Here is a 19836-nt window from a genome sequence, read left to right on the forward strand (position 1 = left end):
TCCTTAAAGTGAATGGCCTCGTGAAAAGCGCTAAGACTGTAATAAACTGTGAGGGACAAGGGAGTTTGTTACAGCAGTTCAAACAAATTCAACTTTTGTCTCCCAGCTTTCCTCTCATTGCTACCCTCTGCTTACGTCGTGAGAACTGGAACTGTTGGGATGTAGGGAATTGGGAAGCAGGGATTTGTATAAGATTCATGCATTATGTCCCTTGACATTTAAGTATGCTTTAGACAGAATTTAAATACACCATAAATGTTTCAATGAACATTTTTTCTTTTCAATCTGCATAAAAAGATACAAGAAGCAAACATCAGCTTTTTATGTAGTAACATCTATGTCTCGGTTAACCTTCTAGGCTTTCAGGCTAACAGCCTATGCATGAAAATGCACACTTCCAAGTGTTACTATTTAGAACTAGGGTTCTAATAACTTCAAATGCAGATTTTTTTTTTTTAACATTCATGTATATTCCTGGTACTCCATAAATCATGTAGTACTTAGTTACATAGGTATTCTATACTATGTTGTGGACTGGCTGCACCTTTGAATAGGCTTAAGGCTTTTTACTTACATTTTAGAAAAGTTAACTGTCAGTCATACAGTGGCTGTGTAGGTAAAAGTATCGCGCATAAATTATGATTATTACTGCAGCTTGTACACAGATTTGATCGTTGGACTGTATTTGTATGGAAGATTGACCAAATAGAGAGGCAGACATCGCTTAACTTTTATAACCCTTTTATAACATTTCCTTTTTCTTTTTTAATAGTATCTTAATTTGAATCTCAATTCTGTTTTGAAACACTGGAAGGGATTGTACTCAGAGGTGTAAGAACAGCTCTGCAGTGCAGTACGCCTACTCTCCAGCTATATACTGAAAAGGGAACCAGCTGTATAATCTAGTTAGTTGTTACAGAAAATAAACAATATAGGTTCCTTCTACCAGTGGTAGGAAACACGAGATAGAAAAACAGATACAGCAACTGCGAAAGCATCATCTTACAGCTGCTCTCGTTGGTTCCATTCTTGCAGAGTGTGTTTCCTGCAAACTGTGAAACTTTTCAGCCTTCATTAAGGCTTCAAATCCTGAGGAAATCATGGGGAGCTGTAGGTCATAATTTTTCCACAAGCAAGGCTGGAATACCTTCTCAGAGGTGCTGAATGCTCTCTGCTTTCACTGGCATTAGCAATTCTCAGGACTCTTGAATTTTTTTTCATTAGTTTTGTTACTAAGTAGAGTTTGGAATTGTAAAGGTTAAGTAAAGCTGATTTTTAGTCAAGCCTGTACCAGAATTACTATGTATATATCAACCTTTCAGTATGGAGAGTTATGGCATGTTTTATTTCTGAAATGGATTTTTGTTGTGCCAGATCCCAGCTTCTTTAGAGCAGGGATTTTCAGCTCATGTCGAAGCATGCAATGATTAGGTGATACAGGCAATTATTTATATAGGCATAGGAAAGGGTTAAACAGTTCAGTACAATATAAACTAACTGAATGTAATCCATACCAGATTGGGTGTTTAGGTTCCTTTAAAGCTCAGTAAAGTTTGTTGTGATTTTTTTTTTTTTTTTTAAATCTTACTTGCCTAAGACTTTTTTGAAGTAGGATAAGGAGCCTTTTCTTCTCTACCTTGCACACCTCTTCTGTCGCACTAATACGCACACCTGATTCTGGATGTAAACCTGGTAATCTTTAGTAATGAGGTCCTGGTACATTCACTGCTGAATTAATGCACCAGTATCTTATCACATAATTTTTTCTAAGTCAGGAGCGAGGTCCTTTAGCCTATGGTCTGCCTACAGTTCCCAAAAAGATTGTGGCCCTCCGCCATGTGATTTTTTTGTTTTGGTTTGTTTTCTTTTTCACCTTCTAATGTGTTAGTGTATGACCCTGAGTATTGGAAAGCTTCATTTATCATCACATAGCTGATTGCTTCTAATCCCTGATCTGTATGGATATAATTTTCATAAAGCTATAGCATAAGTAGAATTAAATGTGTAGCGTATTTTGGGGAATTAGCTTTTTTTTTTTTTACATTAGAAAGCAGTCTGGGCCCTTGATTAAATATGTTGCTGTTGTGAACTGCCTGGGTTCCCCTCTGTATTCTGCATGACATAATGTAATAAGGTTGTTTCACCATCTGCATGTATTCTTTTGGCACATTGCTGTTAGATTCTGGTTTGCTGGTTCAGGAAATAGAGCTTCCCTTGAAGATTTACTATAAACACATGAATGGCGTTCTCAATATTGGAACTTAAATTTTGTATTGAATGCTGACATGATCTGAAGTGAACATCAGTGGGGACCAGAATTACGTGTGCTGTTGACAGCTTTGAAACACAACAAAAGAAAGTCACGTTATCAACTCTTTATATTCTTTAGATTTATTTTCAGAGAATCTCTGTAATAGTTGAGTGTAATTTGATAGCCAAACAGTTAGCAAGAACAAACAAGAGTAAATCAGTTTCAATTGCTTGCTACTTGATCCTTGGAATAAAATCAGATGACAAGAAAAGTTCTAAATAATTTAACAAATATGGTGCTGAAATAGCAGCCAGTCTCCGTCACCTGGAAACCAATGAAGATGGATTCCAGTTTGGTTATGACAACACTGGGTTCTTCAGGAATTCTAAATCTGAGCAGATTTATACCTTCATCTACAACCTCTCTAGTTTTTAACAAGTTGATTTCATTCAACGAGATTATGTTTAGATAATTTATATTAGATAAACTGTTTTCCAGTATACTGAATTAGCTCCTTGAGGAGTACTGAAAAACCACAGAGGTTCCAAGGTGATGCAGGATATTTGTTGGGCAGAGCTGGAGAATGTTTCCAAGAAAGCTAAACATATCAGTTATGGAGCTGCATCATAATTCAAATTCTGCTTTTGACAGATTTCCAGAATAAGGCTAGCATGTGCTCTTTGTTTCTCTTGTTCCAGTCCACGCAATATAAAACATTTATGGATAAAATCTTGAGTAGCAGTCTCACGAAGTGAGAAGTTACAATTTTTATCACAGTCAGCCAGTTTGACCATTTTTTAACACCTTGGCAAGTGTGTATGACAAGAGTAGGCAAACAAGAAATCCATAGGAGACTTTCCCAAATGACTAAAGCAAGCTGAAATCTAGAATTTCCAAACCGAAGAAGGTTGAGGGTTTTGGTTTTTTGGTTGTTTTTTTTTTTTTACTTGAAGATGAAGTTTCAAATTCTCTTGAAGGTAGCTTTCAAAAGTTTGGCAGATGCTGCAGTGTTTCAATACAGTTGTTAGGAGCTTTTCCTGAGCCAGTTCTCCTCCCATCACTGTAAGTATTCAGTCAGAGGGTGCAGTTTTATATTACAGCTGGGCTGATTAACTGTGGGCAGTGACCAAAAAGGGAGGTCTTGTTTTCTTCTCCAAAGCTTGTTCCTTCCCCCTCCAGTATGTCAGCAGTATTGCTAGTCTGACCCCACAGTGAACCCATTCAGAGAACTAAGGCTATAGAAAACTAACACTAAAAAAAAGAAAATAACAGCTTCGTTACTGATGTAGTGCTCTGCTGTAGCTGAGCACGGGGTCAGGTGAGTGCCAGTGCTGTTGTAAGTGACTGGGATTCATAGCCAGAGCCAGGAGGAGTGGGAGAGCTCTTAAATTAATATAGATTTACTGTAAATCTGGACTTTGAGCATACAGTTCCTCCTACCAGGTTAAAGATTATTTATGGATTATCTATACTGCTGCTGAAAAGAATGGTCTTGCTGTCCTCTCTGTGTTTGGTGCCCTGTTTTCCTCCATCCTCCTTTGGGGAAACACCCGTGTTTTGTGGTTAGTTGGATCAGGGAGCAAATCCAGCTGAAAACTAAGCTAACAAAAAAAAAAAAAAAAAAGAAAAAAGAATTTCTGCTAGGCAAATGTTATTGTTAGTACAGCAAGGGACAAGGTAGCACGAATTTGCCCATTGTGGCAGCAGCACAAATTTAGATTTCCTAAAGTTTATTTTGATGTCACATTACAAGTACTCATCTAGAAAAAGCTTTTTTACCAATTCGTTGATTCTTAGCTGGTGTACTGTTCCAGGTTCAAAGACTTTTTTGAAGGGTAAGACTCTGAAATATCTTTATTAAAATCTTCAAGATTAAGTGCATTTATGTTCCCTGATGAACCTGGCTGCGCTGAGGAAATGGCATTCTAGCCTCTCCAAACACATTTCACTTATTCCAATAGGCCCAGGACTTTCTTTTGAAGATTTTCTTTCATTCAGCAATGAGATTCAATGCAATACATTCTAGCCTAGCTTTTCTCCCTACTGTTGTTTTCTTTTGGGATTACTGTTTGGTCATTGTTTGGTTCAGGCCATACTCAATTGCCCTTGTAATTAGTGTGGAGCTAATAACCATGTACCGACTAATCATGTCTGCTCTGGTTTTCTGGGATTGTTTTGACTCTTTCAGCTCCCACTGACTTTTGGGGGGAGTTTTTGACATTTAGCACCTCTGAAGCTAATGTATTTCAGTTATGAACAAGCTGCTAAAGTGTTAAGTCATAGCCATTAAGTGATAGGATTATTCTGACGAAATATGACTGCCTAAAATGTAAGTGTCTATATTGAGATGAGTCCCCCTAGGGCCCCTTTGCGGGCAGTGAAGTTCCGTCATTACGTTCCTGGAGTTGGCGTGCCGTGTTTCACCCGAAGGTGGGTGCCTGTGTTTGGTCAGATGATTCGTGCCATAAGAAAAGTGGGAGTAGATCACGTGTTGAATTTTGATTAGATTTGTAATCTAATTTGCTTGGAGAGTTGGTCTAAGTGTCTGTATAGAATTGAGTGTGTAAAATTTGGGCTTTAAATCCCTGTTTATCTGTGGAAATTGAAGTTGCCAGACATAAGAGCTTAAGGAGCTCCATCACAGGTTGAAATCAAGACGAACACTTTTAAAATGTAAATGCTTTGATGCACGTGATAAAAATTGCATTCATGCACTGTTGTTTAAAAATTTCAACTATAGAGGAATGTTAACATTAACATGCTATGAAAGCATCTGCTTGTAAGATCAGCGGTTTCACTTGTGTTTGAAGACTGGCAGTAACTGTGAGGTTTCTTTCTCCAGCCCTTGGAAACCCGGCTGTACTCTTTATTTCCTATGTAGTTCTTGGAAGCAGGGACAGTCTCCTGTCTTAACTTTGCACATTCTGTTTGACAAGCTCAGTCTCTGGTTTGGCTAGATACTTCTTCTTCTAATAAAAGAAAAAAACCAGTTTACCTTCTGTAATCCTGATTCTGGTTTATTTCATAGTTGTGTTTACAACACGCTTGTTTAATGCTGCAAAGAACCATTTGTATGGGTCTGGGCTGTCGCTAGTCAAGAGGGTGAAATTAATAGCCACTCCCTTTTCAGTCCCTAAAGCATTTTCTTTCCAACAACCTTTTAAGGTAGGTACCACTGGCTAGCAAATCCATAGTGCTCTGGGAATGTTTGGAAAAAACCCAGTATCTTACTTGTCCAAGCTTGATTAAGATTTAAGTGTCTTTGGCAGAAATAAAAGATCAATGGAAGTTCCTCCTTAATGTATGTGTAAGGAATATAAAATGGAAAATCAACATACAATTGTAGGGTTAAGTTTAAGAACTTCAACTTTTAAAGATTCTTCTCTATTCATTCACTTCAATATCAACATCATCATTATTAATAGAACTGTCATTTCCAATATACTTCTCTAAATTTGAAATAAAGTTTGAAGTACTCTGCATGCATTGCAACTTATGGTAGCAGAGAAGGTTATGGAATGTGAAGTGGAAAGCAGATTCATCTGTTGGGCTGTGACACCTGGTGTGCTGGTATACGCTGCATTTTAAACACTGAACACATGCTAAATTTTCAATGCTTGCATTTCTTGGTGCTTAAAATTGCTGAAGGTTAAGTATAGGCATAAGTATTTGCAGGATTTCAGCTGAATGCGTAAGGTCTACTTTGTTCCCCAGCAGATGCTGGTTTTGACACGCTATTGATTAAGACTGGCTTTTTTCACCTTTTCCTAGGTGTTTACCTCCCATGGACCTACTGTGATCATGCCAACCTGGTTCTGTTCTCGAGAATGGTTTTTTCACGTGGGAAAATTTGATGAGGGTGGAAAGGTGAGTGCTATGGCTGACAGGTAGTCCAGGAACCATCTCTCTGTCTCTGAAAGTCCTAAACCTTTTGTTAAGAAACACTGGACAAAGGGATAGATAAAAACTGAGGTCTAAAAAAATATGGGTCATACTGTATACCTGTTTTTTTTAAAACCAAGTACAGTTGTTCTGGGGTATCTCTGGTGATTGAAGGACATAACTGAGATGGAGTTTGTAGATAAATCTAACACATTTGTTAGATATGTCAGAATACCTGCAAAACTTAAAAAAGGGTTCAGACATTCAAGCTCCTCTTCAGTCCCTGAAATAGATGCAGCAGATCTGAAAGCTAAACAAAAGTCAGCTCATAGTTTCATTATGAACCATCTCTGAAAGGTAAGATAGATTTGGTGCAAGAGATTGGAAGGAAGAAAAGTGCAGGATGGCAGAAATGGTAGTATGTTCCCCTAAGGGGAAAGATTTCTATCCCTAAGATGAAGAAGGGAAGAGGGGAGGTCACAGCATGCCATAAAACTATTATCATTAAATCCCATTTATCCACTTCTCTCATATCCACTTGTCAACCTTAGTTCTCAGGCTTGTCCTTGGAAGATGTTAAGATGTCAAGGATCAGGACTGAGAGGTTACGAATTAAACGACTGTTACCTGAGAAGTGCTCTTCTACTGACAGTTAGGTGTTCTTTTTCTTTGTAGATTTCCCACGAGTTCAGTTTGGTTGCTTTAGGCTCATCAGCATGTTTATGGAATAAAATCCAGGGATGTCTGTTGGCAGTATTTATTGTGGTAGGAGTAGAAATATGATGGCAAATAGATCTAATTCAGACACATTTGGCTCCATTCTGTGTGTTTTGGACCTGAGGGGTTTTGCTTCCAGTGGTTTTGCTGAGATTTTAGAGCTAGAATGGGTGGTTCTGAATTTTTCTTGGAAAGCCTTCATTTAATAGTACTTTGAAAAAAGTCTGTTAAGGATATTTCCCATCTTACTATTTATACTACAACATATTATGAATATTATTCTTTTTATAGCCTTTAAATGGAGTCCTCCTGTGCCATGCAGTGTGTATATATACATATATATAGGCATACACACGCATATGTATGTATGAAGATATACAAATATTATTCTTTGGGCTGCCAGCAAAATTATAATTTAAGGAGACAGAGGACAGAGAACAGAATTGTTTAGAGCGGTGAAAAGATTCGCCCTTAATTACATGGCGGGTGAGTGGAAGTGCTGGGAATGGTGCCTGGCTCCCAATACAATGTGCATTCACTGACCCATGCTCTTGATTTCTTTTTTATTATTATTCCTTATCATTGTATTTTCATTCTCTGAAGAATGTTTGATTTAACTTCTTGAGCACTGTTAGTAAGCTCAAAAAGGAAAGCAAGCAAGCTAAAACATAACAACAACAATAGAACAGCAAGCCTAATGATAAAGTTCAAGAGGTTAAGTTAAACAGACTATTGTTCTGTGCTTTTTGCTTTTAGTTTTGGTTTGGTTTTCTTTCTCTTTGTTCTGTTTTTGGGGTTTTTTTTTTGGTTTTGCTTTATATACATAATTATGTAAGAACTATGCCACTGGTTAATCAGATGTAATACGCTGACAATCTTAATCCTAATGATTTTTCAGCCACAATGCATGATATGTCCTTCTAGTTTTAAAAATTATCAGTGATAAGTTAAACTTTTTGTTTGTCCCTATTGTGAAGTGTCCAACGTCAAAACTCAAATTCTGGCTGATACAGAGGACCTTCAAAAAATACCCTACGAACAAGGGTGATGACATATCTGAACAAAGCAATGAACATAAGCAATGAAGCCAAACCTTTGCCCTATGTGGGTTTAGAGGACACAAAATCAAGTCCTAAATCTTTTTAGTATTTAGCACTGTAAAGTATTTAGCATTGACCTAACTCATTCATTTTCATTTGAAAAGAATTCCTTTGAGGCAAAGAAAGATTTTCTCTGTGTATCAAATAGAGCTGTTATAAATTCTTACTGAGTACTCTTAAGGATCTTACCTACATGTGTCGTATGCTCTGACCTGACCCATGATCTGACTGTGTTAATTTAATGACTTCCATCTCCATTTTGGGGTTAGTATTTAACAGTGCGACCTGTAAGTGTCATATTGCTGCAAGTAAACACAGAAACAGGCCAACAAATCTCCACATTTCAGCCTTCTCCATTTGCTAAGCTGTTTCCCTGCCAAAAAGCTGCATTTCTCATTTGGAATTAAATCCAAACACCTGTTCTTCATATTTCAGTTCTTAGAACAAATGGAAGATAATTCTTCCATGGAAGAAATTGCGATTTGATGTTTATGTTAATAGTATGGGTGGACTGATAGAATATAAATGTATAAGTTACGATGTAATCATTTTATTATTGTTGTTATTATTATTATAGGTAGGCATTGCACGTGAAAGGTAGGCTTTATGTGAAACATTTCTTAAAATATTTACAAAATGTTTTTAGAAATAAATATTTCTTTCTGGTCAAGATCTGCAATTGCTGGAAATTTATTCCTCTTATGTAATCAATGCAGCATGTCCAAGCAAAATCCTAAATAATATCTTCATAATTGGTGGCTAAGAACCTGACAGGTTTGCTTTATGCACTAATTAACTAAAATGATAGAGGTGTTATTTATGCAACCTCTGATATATGAGAATTAAAGCAGAAATACTTAAAAGTAGTTGATTTTAGCAAGCTGTAATGGTGTGCTGAGACTAAGATAATATAACAGAAATGGTCACAAGCCTATAAGGTAATATTTTAAATAGTATCCGCTGCGAGGAGGAGAGTCACGTGAACCATATTTCTGACTTAATTTTTTAGGACACTAAAGGGAAATAATCTTCCTGTTATCCAACAGATTCGGACAAAGAGTGCAGTACTTTGTTATTGAAAGAAGTGGCGGGACTTTACTAAACAATGCAGAACTCTCACTTGAAAATTAGTGTGTGATGTTATCCACATGATTGGTTTTTTGCTCCTATACTTTTTGATGTCTTCTAACAGCCAGCATCAGTGTTTAAAAGTCATAACTGTCTCCAAAAGCATCACAAAAAATTATGCTCAGGAAAAAAAGTACATCGTCTTGTATAATACAAAAAGCAGATTTCAAAGCTATGTCATCTTAAAGTAGGGAACTTAGTCATGCACAGTGGTAGATGTGGTGCCTGTTATTAGCTAAGTAAAGTTATTGCTTCCTATGTTTGACAGTGCACTTCAATTTGCATACAAACCCAACATTTTGCAATAGTATCTGACTGGCCTTGTGTCCTTCTACCAAAATGATTCTTCAGGTGGACAACAGGCTCTGTTTGCTGTTAACGTCCAAGTGGAGATCACTGGGAAGGCGCATCATTTGTCTCTCTCTGCATGATGCCCTTTTGTTCTAGTCACTTGTGTGTAATGGCACTAAGCTAAAACAACTAGCTGCTTGTTTTAGATAAATGCTCTAAGAAATCTTGAGTGCATTAAGAACAGTATAGATGAACATTGCAATGGCAAATCTTATAGTCTTGGCTTTATTCAAGCACCATTATTCTTGACATCACAACTTTAATACGCCACACTTGTTTCTTTCTCTAGAGTTTTACCACAACTTGGTCCCAAATTTCCTGTCACCTCTGTATTTAACCTTACTTTTTAAGTGTATGAAAACTAAAAATGGAATGGCAGCCTTGAAGTTCTAAACTAATCTCAAAGTGCAAACAGGGGGAAATTATTCTTAATGAGCCCCAGGTGGAATAGCATAGCATAAGCCACTGGTGTTTCTGATTACAAACTGGCTCCAAACAAAGTGTCTGGAGCTCAGTTTTGATCTATTTTTGTGATAAAAGGTCACAAAAACCACGAATTGAGGAGGTGTCAAAATATCCTTTGGTGCACAGGAGACTGTAGCACATGCTGCAAAGCTCTAAGGTAACTTTGTAGGCTATTAGGCACTAACTAATGCATTTTTCCATTCTTCTCTGCCAGAGCACACAAATGTCATTCCCTTCAGAAAGGCAAACAGTTATGATAACGCCTGAAAGGTAAAAGGCTAAGTAGGAACTTGGGTATTCTTTGGAACATAAATTAAACTATGGTCAGCCTGTCAAATAACGTATCAAGGTGCTCTGGGAGAAAAATTGGATAAAACATGGTCACTAATATTTTTGGCTTCGTATAGTTAAGGCTGAACAGAGATCAGTATTTGATATAAAAAAGAAGGAAAAAGTGGTGGAGGCAATGATTAATCACACTTCATAAGCTATTCGAAAATTCACCCTGTACCCCATGTCTAATGACAATGTGATAGGCTGATATTAAATATCATTTAGAATTTACCACCTCCCTTCCATTTGACTTCCCCATCGTCTTTGTTTAACTGAATTGCTCTGTGCCAACACATTTGGATGAAAGCAATTGTTTGGAGTTTCCTCTAACATGTTGTTTTGCAAACAATGAAGTAAATATTACAGGCTTCAGAACTTCTAATCAAGTCAAAATGATGTAAAGGCATGGTTTGGATGGGAGCCAAAAAATGAAATGACAGATCTGCAGAAAGAGAGAATTAAGAATATCTTGGATAATCCTGAAGAGAAGCTATTAATAGCTATTTAATATGGAGTTAGCTTGTGGTTAGCCTGCTTGCACACCTCTGTTGACTATCCTAAAGGAAGTTAAACTAAGGAGTATTTTCAATGAATGATAATTTGTCCTTGAAATAAGTAATTTCAATGAGAACTTGTTCATTACAAGAGAAAAATACAATTGACATTTAACACAAAACTTGTCTTGAGGGAAAGACCGAAGGATGGATAATTCTTGTTAAATTACTTTAGTTCCTCATTTTTTTTCCCCTTTACATTTAAATTGTAGAGGAGCTGCAATTTCTTATTTGGTTTTAGCTTCCAGCAGCTTAGTAGCTGTGACCTGTTAGCAGCACGCTTTGAACAGCATTTGTTGGTGAGAATATTGCTTAATGCCTGGCACAACAGCATTTGATTCTGAGGCAGGAGACCCTCCTTTAATATAGGGTGTCTTTTGTGTTCACTTCCATGCAACCAACCTCTCTGTATGTGTTATTTCTGTAAGTCCAAGACTTAGCTCAAGGCTTTGAGGAAATGCTGCTGGGCAGCTGTTGGCATACGTATTTTAAAAGAAAAAAAAGTACTTTGATCTTTTGCTCAACATCTCTGCTTTGTCGCTAAATGAGTCTGAGTTTAGAATTTTTTTTCCTGTTTAATCTCAGGTGTTGTAATATACACCATTTGATCTGCTTTTTATGCAACTCTAGTGTAATATTAATACTGAAATGTTTTTCTTTTTTAATGAATGTTCTAAAAAGTGCAATATGAAATGGGTCCAAAAAATACCAATGAAACAAGCTCTTTCCAAAGCCCTGTATGAAACACATTAGTATGGAATCAAAAGTTACTTCCTTTTTGATTCATTCTTTCCATTCACCAATTTTAGGCTCCTCTGAGGAATTAAAGCAATTTGGCTTATTCTGTCCAACAGTTACCCTGATGTTGCTGTCTGGTTTGCAAAAAGTGTACCAAGTTATAGCCCAATTTTCCTTGATGCCTCTGATCAAGAGGAAGAGCTAAGCTTTCCCAAACCTGAAGGGTTTTTTCATATGTGGATAGATTTACTTCCCTTGTCTTGTTTGTCACCACTTTTTGTTACAAATGCATGTGTTCTTGAAATATAAAACATTCAGTGTTAGCTTTCCAGTTTACACTAGCTAGACTGCTCTTCGTGGGCTGAATCTCCACTGGTTCTGCTTGCAAGGATCTGCCACTCTCACCAGAGTGCCTGTCACCTGGAAGAGGACAGGGGAAGCATACATGTCAAAGATGATTGAGAGAAGGCTGAATGGGGGGAAAAGAGATGGATGAGAAAGTTGGGACAGGTTGATTCCGTAGCAGAATCAATCGCCTGTGTTAGGTTTAGCAGTAAAAGGCAGCTCTCATATTGTGTTTATGCCTGTACAACCTAATAATGGTAAATTCTGTCCAAGTGAGCAAAAAAAAGGTTTGTCAGCCTGAAGTTCTGCAGTAGTTAGTGTTGGTCATCCCAGAGCTACAGCATGATCTCTCACCAGGTGTTACTAGTTACAGCGTCACACAGAGGGCCACTCTTTCATTAAAAGTCCTCCAAAAATTGCTGATCAGTACCTTCATCCCTACTGATGCTCCTCACCATTATTGATGGTGGAGCTGCAAAAATGGTAGCCAGAATTGCTTGTTGTAGTGGTAGGTGGCTTGCACCTTTACAAATAGATCTGTTGAGGACACTGTAGCTGGAATACTGTTTTGCCTACAGTGATCTGCTAGGAGTGAGAAACAGTGAGCAATGAGGAGATGACAAGAGAAGAATCGTGGAATATTTAGTTTGGTCCCTAAACAAGGAATTACTTTAATTCATGTTAGGTTCTGCTTGACATCCCATCATGTATACAAAATGAATTTCCTCATACTGTACAGCCAACCATCAGCACAGCAAGTGATACCTGCCCAAAATACTGGGTAAACACAAATCCTTCACCTGTTTAGTAGTAATATGTTAAAGGGAACGATGATTTTGCATATGGCTTGTGCACACTGGTTAGAACAGAGCAGGTGCAGGCTGTGGTCTTCACTAGGAACGGTAACCAGCAGCTGATGAGCACAGCCTTGGGTCAGGCAGGCCAGTGAGTTTACCCCTTAGTGCAGCAGAGCATATAGGGTTGGGTTTTGCCTATAATGTGGAAAACTCGGTATATAGGCCAGTAACAGGTAAACTATGCAATTTAAGTGCACTTATTAATGCTGAAAACTATTTATGTGGTAGCCTATTGCTGAAATGCTGGATTGTTAATTGGTGCTCTTAGCTATGGATATTAATTTCCCAAAAATACATTAAAATATCCCTTTAGTGGTTAAACAGCTTTTTCTTTGAAAGTTGCGTTGTTTGACAAAGATTCCTGGTGTTTAAAATGCCATCTGGATCTAATGATATGTCTCAATTGGGAAGAAACTCTTGTATTGCAACAAACTTACACGCTCGAGAGCCATAGGAAGTCCCAGCCCTGCAGGATCTGTAACATGGTCAACATCTTTCCTCCCCTGAAAAATGCATGGCAGTGCTGCTCCTTTGTAATGTGAGAGGCCACTGCTGAGCAATACAAGGCACCTGCTCATTCCTAGGGGTGAGTGTACTTTATTTCAAAGTATTTCTGTTAAAAGAAAGCAAAAGAGCACTCTGGAACCTAACAGCATTTTGAAAGATCCTTTTACTTTTGTAGTAACTCTCTTTTTAATATACGTGTTAATGGTTATCTTGAAGAATGTAAATGCTTATCTAAAAGAAAATGAATTGCAGATATGTATGCGATGTAATCATGTATCTAAATCAAAATATGACTTCTGCAGGAAGCTGATATGTGCTATGCAGTTTGTGCCCTGCCTGATGCAGCCTACTGTGTGACTGGAAAAGAGAAAAGGTTTAAACTTTGTTCTGACTCTCAGTATTTCCATTAAAGTCCAGAATAAGAAAAAGATAGAGAGGGCTAAAAGATAAATGGAAAGAATTTGTGTTTTTCTTGTATTCTTAATGACTGTGGTTGCTGTCTGCTACTCCAACTTCCCCAGATTTCTTCTGTGGCTTTCAAAGTAGGTTCATATAAAGCATAAATTGTATTAAGTTCTCTAAAAGTTTTCTTCTACATCGGAGCTCTTAAACTAGGAGTCAGACAAGTATCTATGAAGACAAACAGTAACTACAGATAAGCTGCCCTTAGCAAGCAATCAGATCAGAATCCATTTTATTCAGAATCTGGGAGTGTGGCCCAATCCAGTGTCTTAAATCAGTCTATTATATAGTGAAGTCTGGAGCTGTGAAGTACAGAGCTTGACTTGGTTCTGATTTCTCCCAAGATACATATGTTCAGTTGAGTGTTTTGGATTTGTTTTCCAGGGTTCAAAGCTTTTTTTGTCTCATTTCTCTCCCTCCCACAACCTGCCTTGGCTGCTCGGTCCAGACCATGCCTGACATGATCACTCAGTGTGGTGGGTATGAGAAACAGTCACTGAGCTGTACTGCTCTTGTAACTAGAAGGCCACAAGAAACCACAGAGGGATTTTGTGTCCAGCATTTTAATTAGAGAATCTCATTTTCTTAATTATGGAAGAAACTCAGAAGCTGTGGTAACGGGGAAAAAAAGTTAATTTTTTTTTTTAAACTTGTGCTCTTATTATTCTTCTGTGTTGAAATAGAATACCTAAAGTTGAGGTTTATGCCCCTGTTACTCATGTATGTGATATTGCCTACAGAAAGAAATGTATTTCAATATCTTTGCCTTCTTTTCCTTCACAACTTTGTCATGTTACCTTTCAGCTTTTTATTGATGCTACACCTAAATATTTTATTTGAGCCACCTGGTTTTATATGTCAGATTTTTGGCCTGATAAAATCATGTGCCCTTTTAAACACTGGGTTGGAGGAAAGAAAAATCTGTATAGGAAAAGTGAATGCTCTAGCCATATTTCAAGAAGTTGCACCACTGCAAAACAGAAATAGATGCTACTTTTTGTACTTTCAGTGTAGGGCTATATCTTTAAAGGTGGGTTTATGCTTTTGTATGCTGACATGTAATTGAATACTGTGTGCCATAAGATTGCCCTTCTGACACTGTATCTCTGGCTTGAAGATTTTCTGATTTTTAGGTGGGAAATGTTGCATATTATTTATGAAATCTCTGATCTTCCCTAGAGCCTGATAGATTCACAATTCTAGGAGATTTTTTCTTTCAGTGTTTCAGCACTACTGCTTGCAATCCTATTGGGAAGAATGTACCATGGAAATAAGTTGCAAGAAAAAAAGTTGTGTTTTCAGACATTGCCTCATTCTGAGGTTGTTTTTATTAAAGTTTTTGTTAAGGTCTTTTATTATGGGGCCCGATTCATCTTTCCTAAGTAGAGACCAGTATATGTATGGCAACCAAAGAACGAACAATAATTCTAGTAAAACGAAAAACCACTCTTCTGAAGTCACGGATCCCTTTCAGTGAACTATTTGGTTACTTGGCACTTTAGGCTTCATGAACTGTTCAGCAGCTGGGTTCCTCTCTTTTGGGACTAACCTGTACCAAGCTTTATATCTCTGTCAAAATGAGGTGATGTTTATTTTTCCACCTCTGTCCTTGTGGTCAGCTGCACTTCATTTTTAAATAAGACTGCTTGCTTTTTTAATAGCTTTATCTTTTCTACAGGTATGTTTATTTAATGACCCATTAGGTAACTTCATGCATACATACACATACAGAAAGAATATGAATAAATTTATGTTAAACCTTATTCATTTGGCAGAAAAATAAAATGTGTCTTCAGATGTAACTATGAATGCTGGTCACTACCCAGTTTGAAATAACTGCTTCTCTTCCAGGGTGTCCCAGAAGATTTGTTGTTTTTTTATAAACATCTCCAAAAGGGTGGTGAAGTCTTTCGAGTAAACCATTGCCTCCTCCTGTACCGTTACCATCCACAGGCTGCAACTCATTCCGTCCTAGAGTAAGTTGCATTTTTTTGGTAGAAAATTAGCTTCATCTTGGATGATTGGCAGCAAAGATGCTTAATCTCTTTGAGACATTGCACAGCAAAATAATTACCTGGTTATGTTTAAATGTTTTGTTTTTCTAAAAAAAAAAAGGCTAAAAAGCAAGCATAACATGTTGGTAGTATCCTCTTTTGATGGTGGAAGGCTTTCTGTTCATCCTTGCTATAATTTGCTTTTGAGTAACATACTGTCATGCTGGAATTGAAATTATGAAATGAAAACTTTGGTTCGGATATGGTTGCTCATGCACTATCGGTGTAACCTGTGTTAATGATTTAGTGAGGCAAGGATGGTGCGAGGATGCTTTAACATTTGACAAATACTCGAAGAAATTGTTTTCTCTTTGCAGCTGTTCTTGAAATAATTTCACAATAGGTATTGTAAGAGCAATGAAGCATATTGGGGACTGCGTTACAGCAGTACTGTTTCCTCAACTTCGAGTTACCATTCCTTCAGCTGAGACTGTAACTGATCACGCGAGAGCTCATAACCTGCCCAAATAACCTCTCTGGTTACTTAAAGCATCTGAGTTTCATAGAATTATAGAATGTTTTGGGTTGGAAGGGACCCCTAGAGGTCATATAGTCCACTCCCCTTGCAGTGAGCAGGGACACCGCTAACTAGATCAGGTTGCTCAGAGCCCCATCCAACCCAGTCTTGAATGTTTCCAGGGATGGAGCCTCCACTACCTCTCTGGGCAGCCCGTCACAGTGTTTCACCACCTTCACTGTAAAGAATTTCTTCCTTGTATCCAGTCTAAACCTACCCTGTTTTAGTTTAAAACCATCACCCCTTGTCCTGTCACAGCTGCCCCTACTAAAAAGATTTTCCCCATCTTTCCTATGGGCCCCCTTTAGGTACTGAAAGGCTGCAATCAGGTCTCCCCGCAGCCTTCTCTTAACAACCCCAACTCTCAGCCTGTCCTCAAAGGAGAGGTGCTTCAGCCCTTGGATTTCTTACCCTCAAAGCAGATTAAGACTACTTTGTAAGATTATGTATCTCAAACGTGGCAAAAGCAAGCAGGGAAGCGGTAACTTTTTCAATACTTTGAGTACAATTGCAAGAACGTGTTTGAAATCTATCCTGGTGGTGAAATTTTATTTGCATTATTAATTAGGATTTTTAATATGTGAGGGTTTGATTCTCATACTTTTTTCCACGTGAACCATAATGTGAAAAAAGTACTTTTTTTTTATTGTAAAGCTTAATTTCAAAATGAGCTGTCTCAATTTTAAAAAAGTAAACAGAAACTTGTAATGCCAACAAAAACCTTCTTTTGGAAAAAAAAAAAACCACCACCACCTAAGCCTTTCCATCTGATAATGTGCTGCATTTACATGTATTATTTTCCTATTTTAAAAGGTCTAAATGATCTAAATCAGATAATGAGGTTTGAAAATACCTGAGGATGTTTAGGAGTAATTATCTCAGCTGCTTCCTTGTAAGCTGTTGCCTACTGTGCTGATCTACCCTTAAAGGAAATGTTAAATTGTTGATTGCTAATTCCTCCACATGCTCATTTTACCCATCAGTGGGGTTCTTCACAATCAGAAGTCCTGCAAGCTGAGCCAAAGTCATTTCTTATGTGTTGACATTAATGAAAAAATTATGTGAGTTTTACTGTCCTTCAGGAGTCCCACACCAGAATCACAGTGGTAATTAAGTAAACTACCTTCTTACTGATTAATGATAGAAATACATTATTCAGTCAGTCCTATTTGTATGGCTTTGTAGAACTGACTAGTAAAACTAAACATTTTTATGTGCATTTTAGTTGTATATCACTATATTATTGCATGACTGTAAATACTACAGTATGCTAGCATAATTACCATGCTTATGGATAATGTCACTATAGACCTTTATAAATACATATATATATGTATGCATGTGTATATAAAATCATTTAACTCTGAAACCATCATTCCAAGCAAATAGAAAATATTCTTTGGATTTTGAAAACAAGTATAAGGTAAATTATTTTCCTTTTTATTGGTGTTTAAATATAATGTTTTTTTCTTTTTTAGTGTGTGATCATTTTGGCAGTTCGTTACAAACTTTTCAGCCATGCATCATGGGATGCTAAAACTCTTGGAAGCCTGTTGCTTATATCTGTGGGAAAACATCTTATTCTTGGAAATGAGTTTGTTTTGAATTTACTGCAAGCTGTTGCTTATTCAGATCTAGGAGGTTGTGTGGCACAAGCACCCTGAATTACAACATGCTGTGAGAATGTGGAAATACTGTAAGCTGTTTCAGATGTGCTGTTTGCATGTCCAAATTGGCGCCTTTCTCGTCTCATTCGAAGAAGTCAGGCTAGCCATTCTTCCTGTTGGCTTTTGCTGGTGCTACTGTTAATAATATTTTGTGCAAACTTTCAAACATGAGGTTGTGTAACAACTTTTCTTATTGGCTTGTTCCCCTGTTTGTTGCCTAAGTTGTGAAGGGTTGGCCAGCATTTGTTTCTAAAGACTGAGGTGCGCATTGAGCAAGAAGAGGTTAATGGGCTCATCACAAAGGTTTAAATGTATACTTCAAATTGAGTCTTTCCTAATTTGCCTTTTGGTCACCCCACCTTTAATCTGTGTTCTACCTTTTCTAGAAGTGTCTCTCTCTTTTTTCTTGGGGGTGTTTTTTTTTTTTTTGGCTTTTTTTTTTTTTTTAATGGTGTGTTTTGTTTGAGCAGTTTTCTGTGGCATTTTGCCATTCGCCATTGGCCTGTCTTGTCTTTGAATTTTCTGAGTTAGCCTAGACCTAGATTTGGAAATAGTAACTCACCGACCAGATCAATATCTTGTCTGAGATCAAAATGATGTTTGTAGGAAAGCTGATATTTTTTTTTTTTTTTTTTAACAGCTTATGCCAAGCTTCAGTCTTAAAAATAGAGCTGGTTAATAGGACTTGATTATATAAAGGTGTGTGATTCAGTCTTTTCAGCAAAGACAACAGTCGCTCATAGCGACTTCAGTTTATATGAGTGTCTCTCATTACCATTCAGGGGAAAAAATGCCTGATTTTGCTTTTTCAGACTTCCTAAAATATATATATAAAACTACTTGGCAAGCGACATTTAGTTCTTTTTTTTTAGTATGTATAATTGTAAACAATAATGATTTCTAGGTCATTTCCTATGATTAGTATCCTTCTGGAACAAATATCTAGAGGTGAAAGTATCTGCGAAGCAGGAAACAAAAACTTATTTGCATTCTCCCTTTCCCTGGAGGTATCAGGCTGCGTTATTAAATGTTTTGGGTGTATGACAGAATCTGAATGAAGTACAGTCTATATTTAGTTTTCATTAGGTGCATACAGAAATATAAATGTTCTCATTGTAATTTCATCTGAAGTCTGTGATGGATAACTGCTAAATGTGAATGAGCCATGCAAGTTTTGAGAAACTTCTCTTCTGCCAGGAATTTACAGCACCAAATCCCATGTATTGTATCACTTCGATCTAAATCATTTTAGCTCAAATTACAGCTTCTGTCCTAGGGCTCTGTGTACTTTGTGCGACATAGCTACATTGTACTGATTTGATATAATATCAGAGCTGGCTTTGTAGTGAGAAGTCCTGTAGTAAGAAAGTGTAGTGTATAATAAAAACATTGTAAAATTAATAGGTTTTTTTATCTTGCCAAAAGGGAGAAAAGAGAAGTGTATATAAAACAATGTACCTCACTGCAAGATAAAAGTCAGCGTGGAACAAGATGAGCAATAAAACTTTGTACTTGTCTTTAGGTAGTGTTGCTCGTGAAGATGAGTTGTTGGGGCAGGTAGCTAATCTTTGTAACAAAAGTTTACAAGCTTTTGGTCAAGGGAAATTTAATACACACAGAAAATAAGGTTTGTACCTTCCCTCTGAAATTCAGGCAATTCCCTTTTACTCAGAAAATGCGAAGCGTACTTGCAAGGCTTACAGTAATTTCATATGCCGTGAATTCAGAATGAGTATAATATTGTAAGAGCTTGTTCTGCAGAAATAACCCAAATTACGTAATCTATTGAAACCATCTGGTTTCAGGCACTAGAAGCTTCCAGTGTCATCTAAGCGAAGGGAACAGGCACTTAGTCTGAAACACACATTTGGTTGTTTTAGAGGTAATCTGAGGCATGGGTCTCGTATC

General features: G+C 37.3%; 1 protein-coding gene across 1 annotated transcript in view; it reads left to right on the top strand.

The window, feature by feature from the left end:
- B3GNTL1 (UDP-GlcNAc:betaGal beta-1,3-N-acetylglucosaminyltransferase like 1) overlaps positions 1 to 19836 on the top strand; it is a 141559-nt gene that overhangs the window by 96256 nt on the left and 25467 nt on the right. Inside the window, exons 7-8 of the mRNA XM_009637798.2 lie at positions 6023 to 6118; positions 15542 to 15666. Of these exons, the coding sequence (XP_009636093.2) occupies positions 6023 to 6118; positions 15542 to 15666 (221 nt within the window). The remainder of the gene's footprint in view (positions 1 to 6022; positions 6119 to 15541; positions 15667 to 19836) is intronic.

This window comes from Egretta garzetta, unplaced genomic scaffold, assembly GCF_000687185.1.
Source record: "Egretta garzetta isolate BGI_Z169 unplaced genomic scaffold, ASM68718v1 scaffold34, whole genome shotgun sequence".
Taxonomy (NCBI): Eukaryota; Metazoa; Chordata; class Aves; order Pelecaniformes; family Ardeidae; genus Egretta; species Egretta garzetta.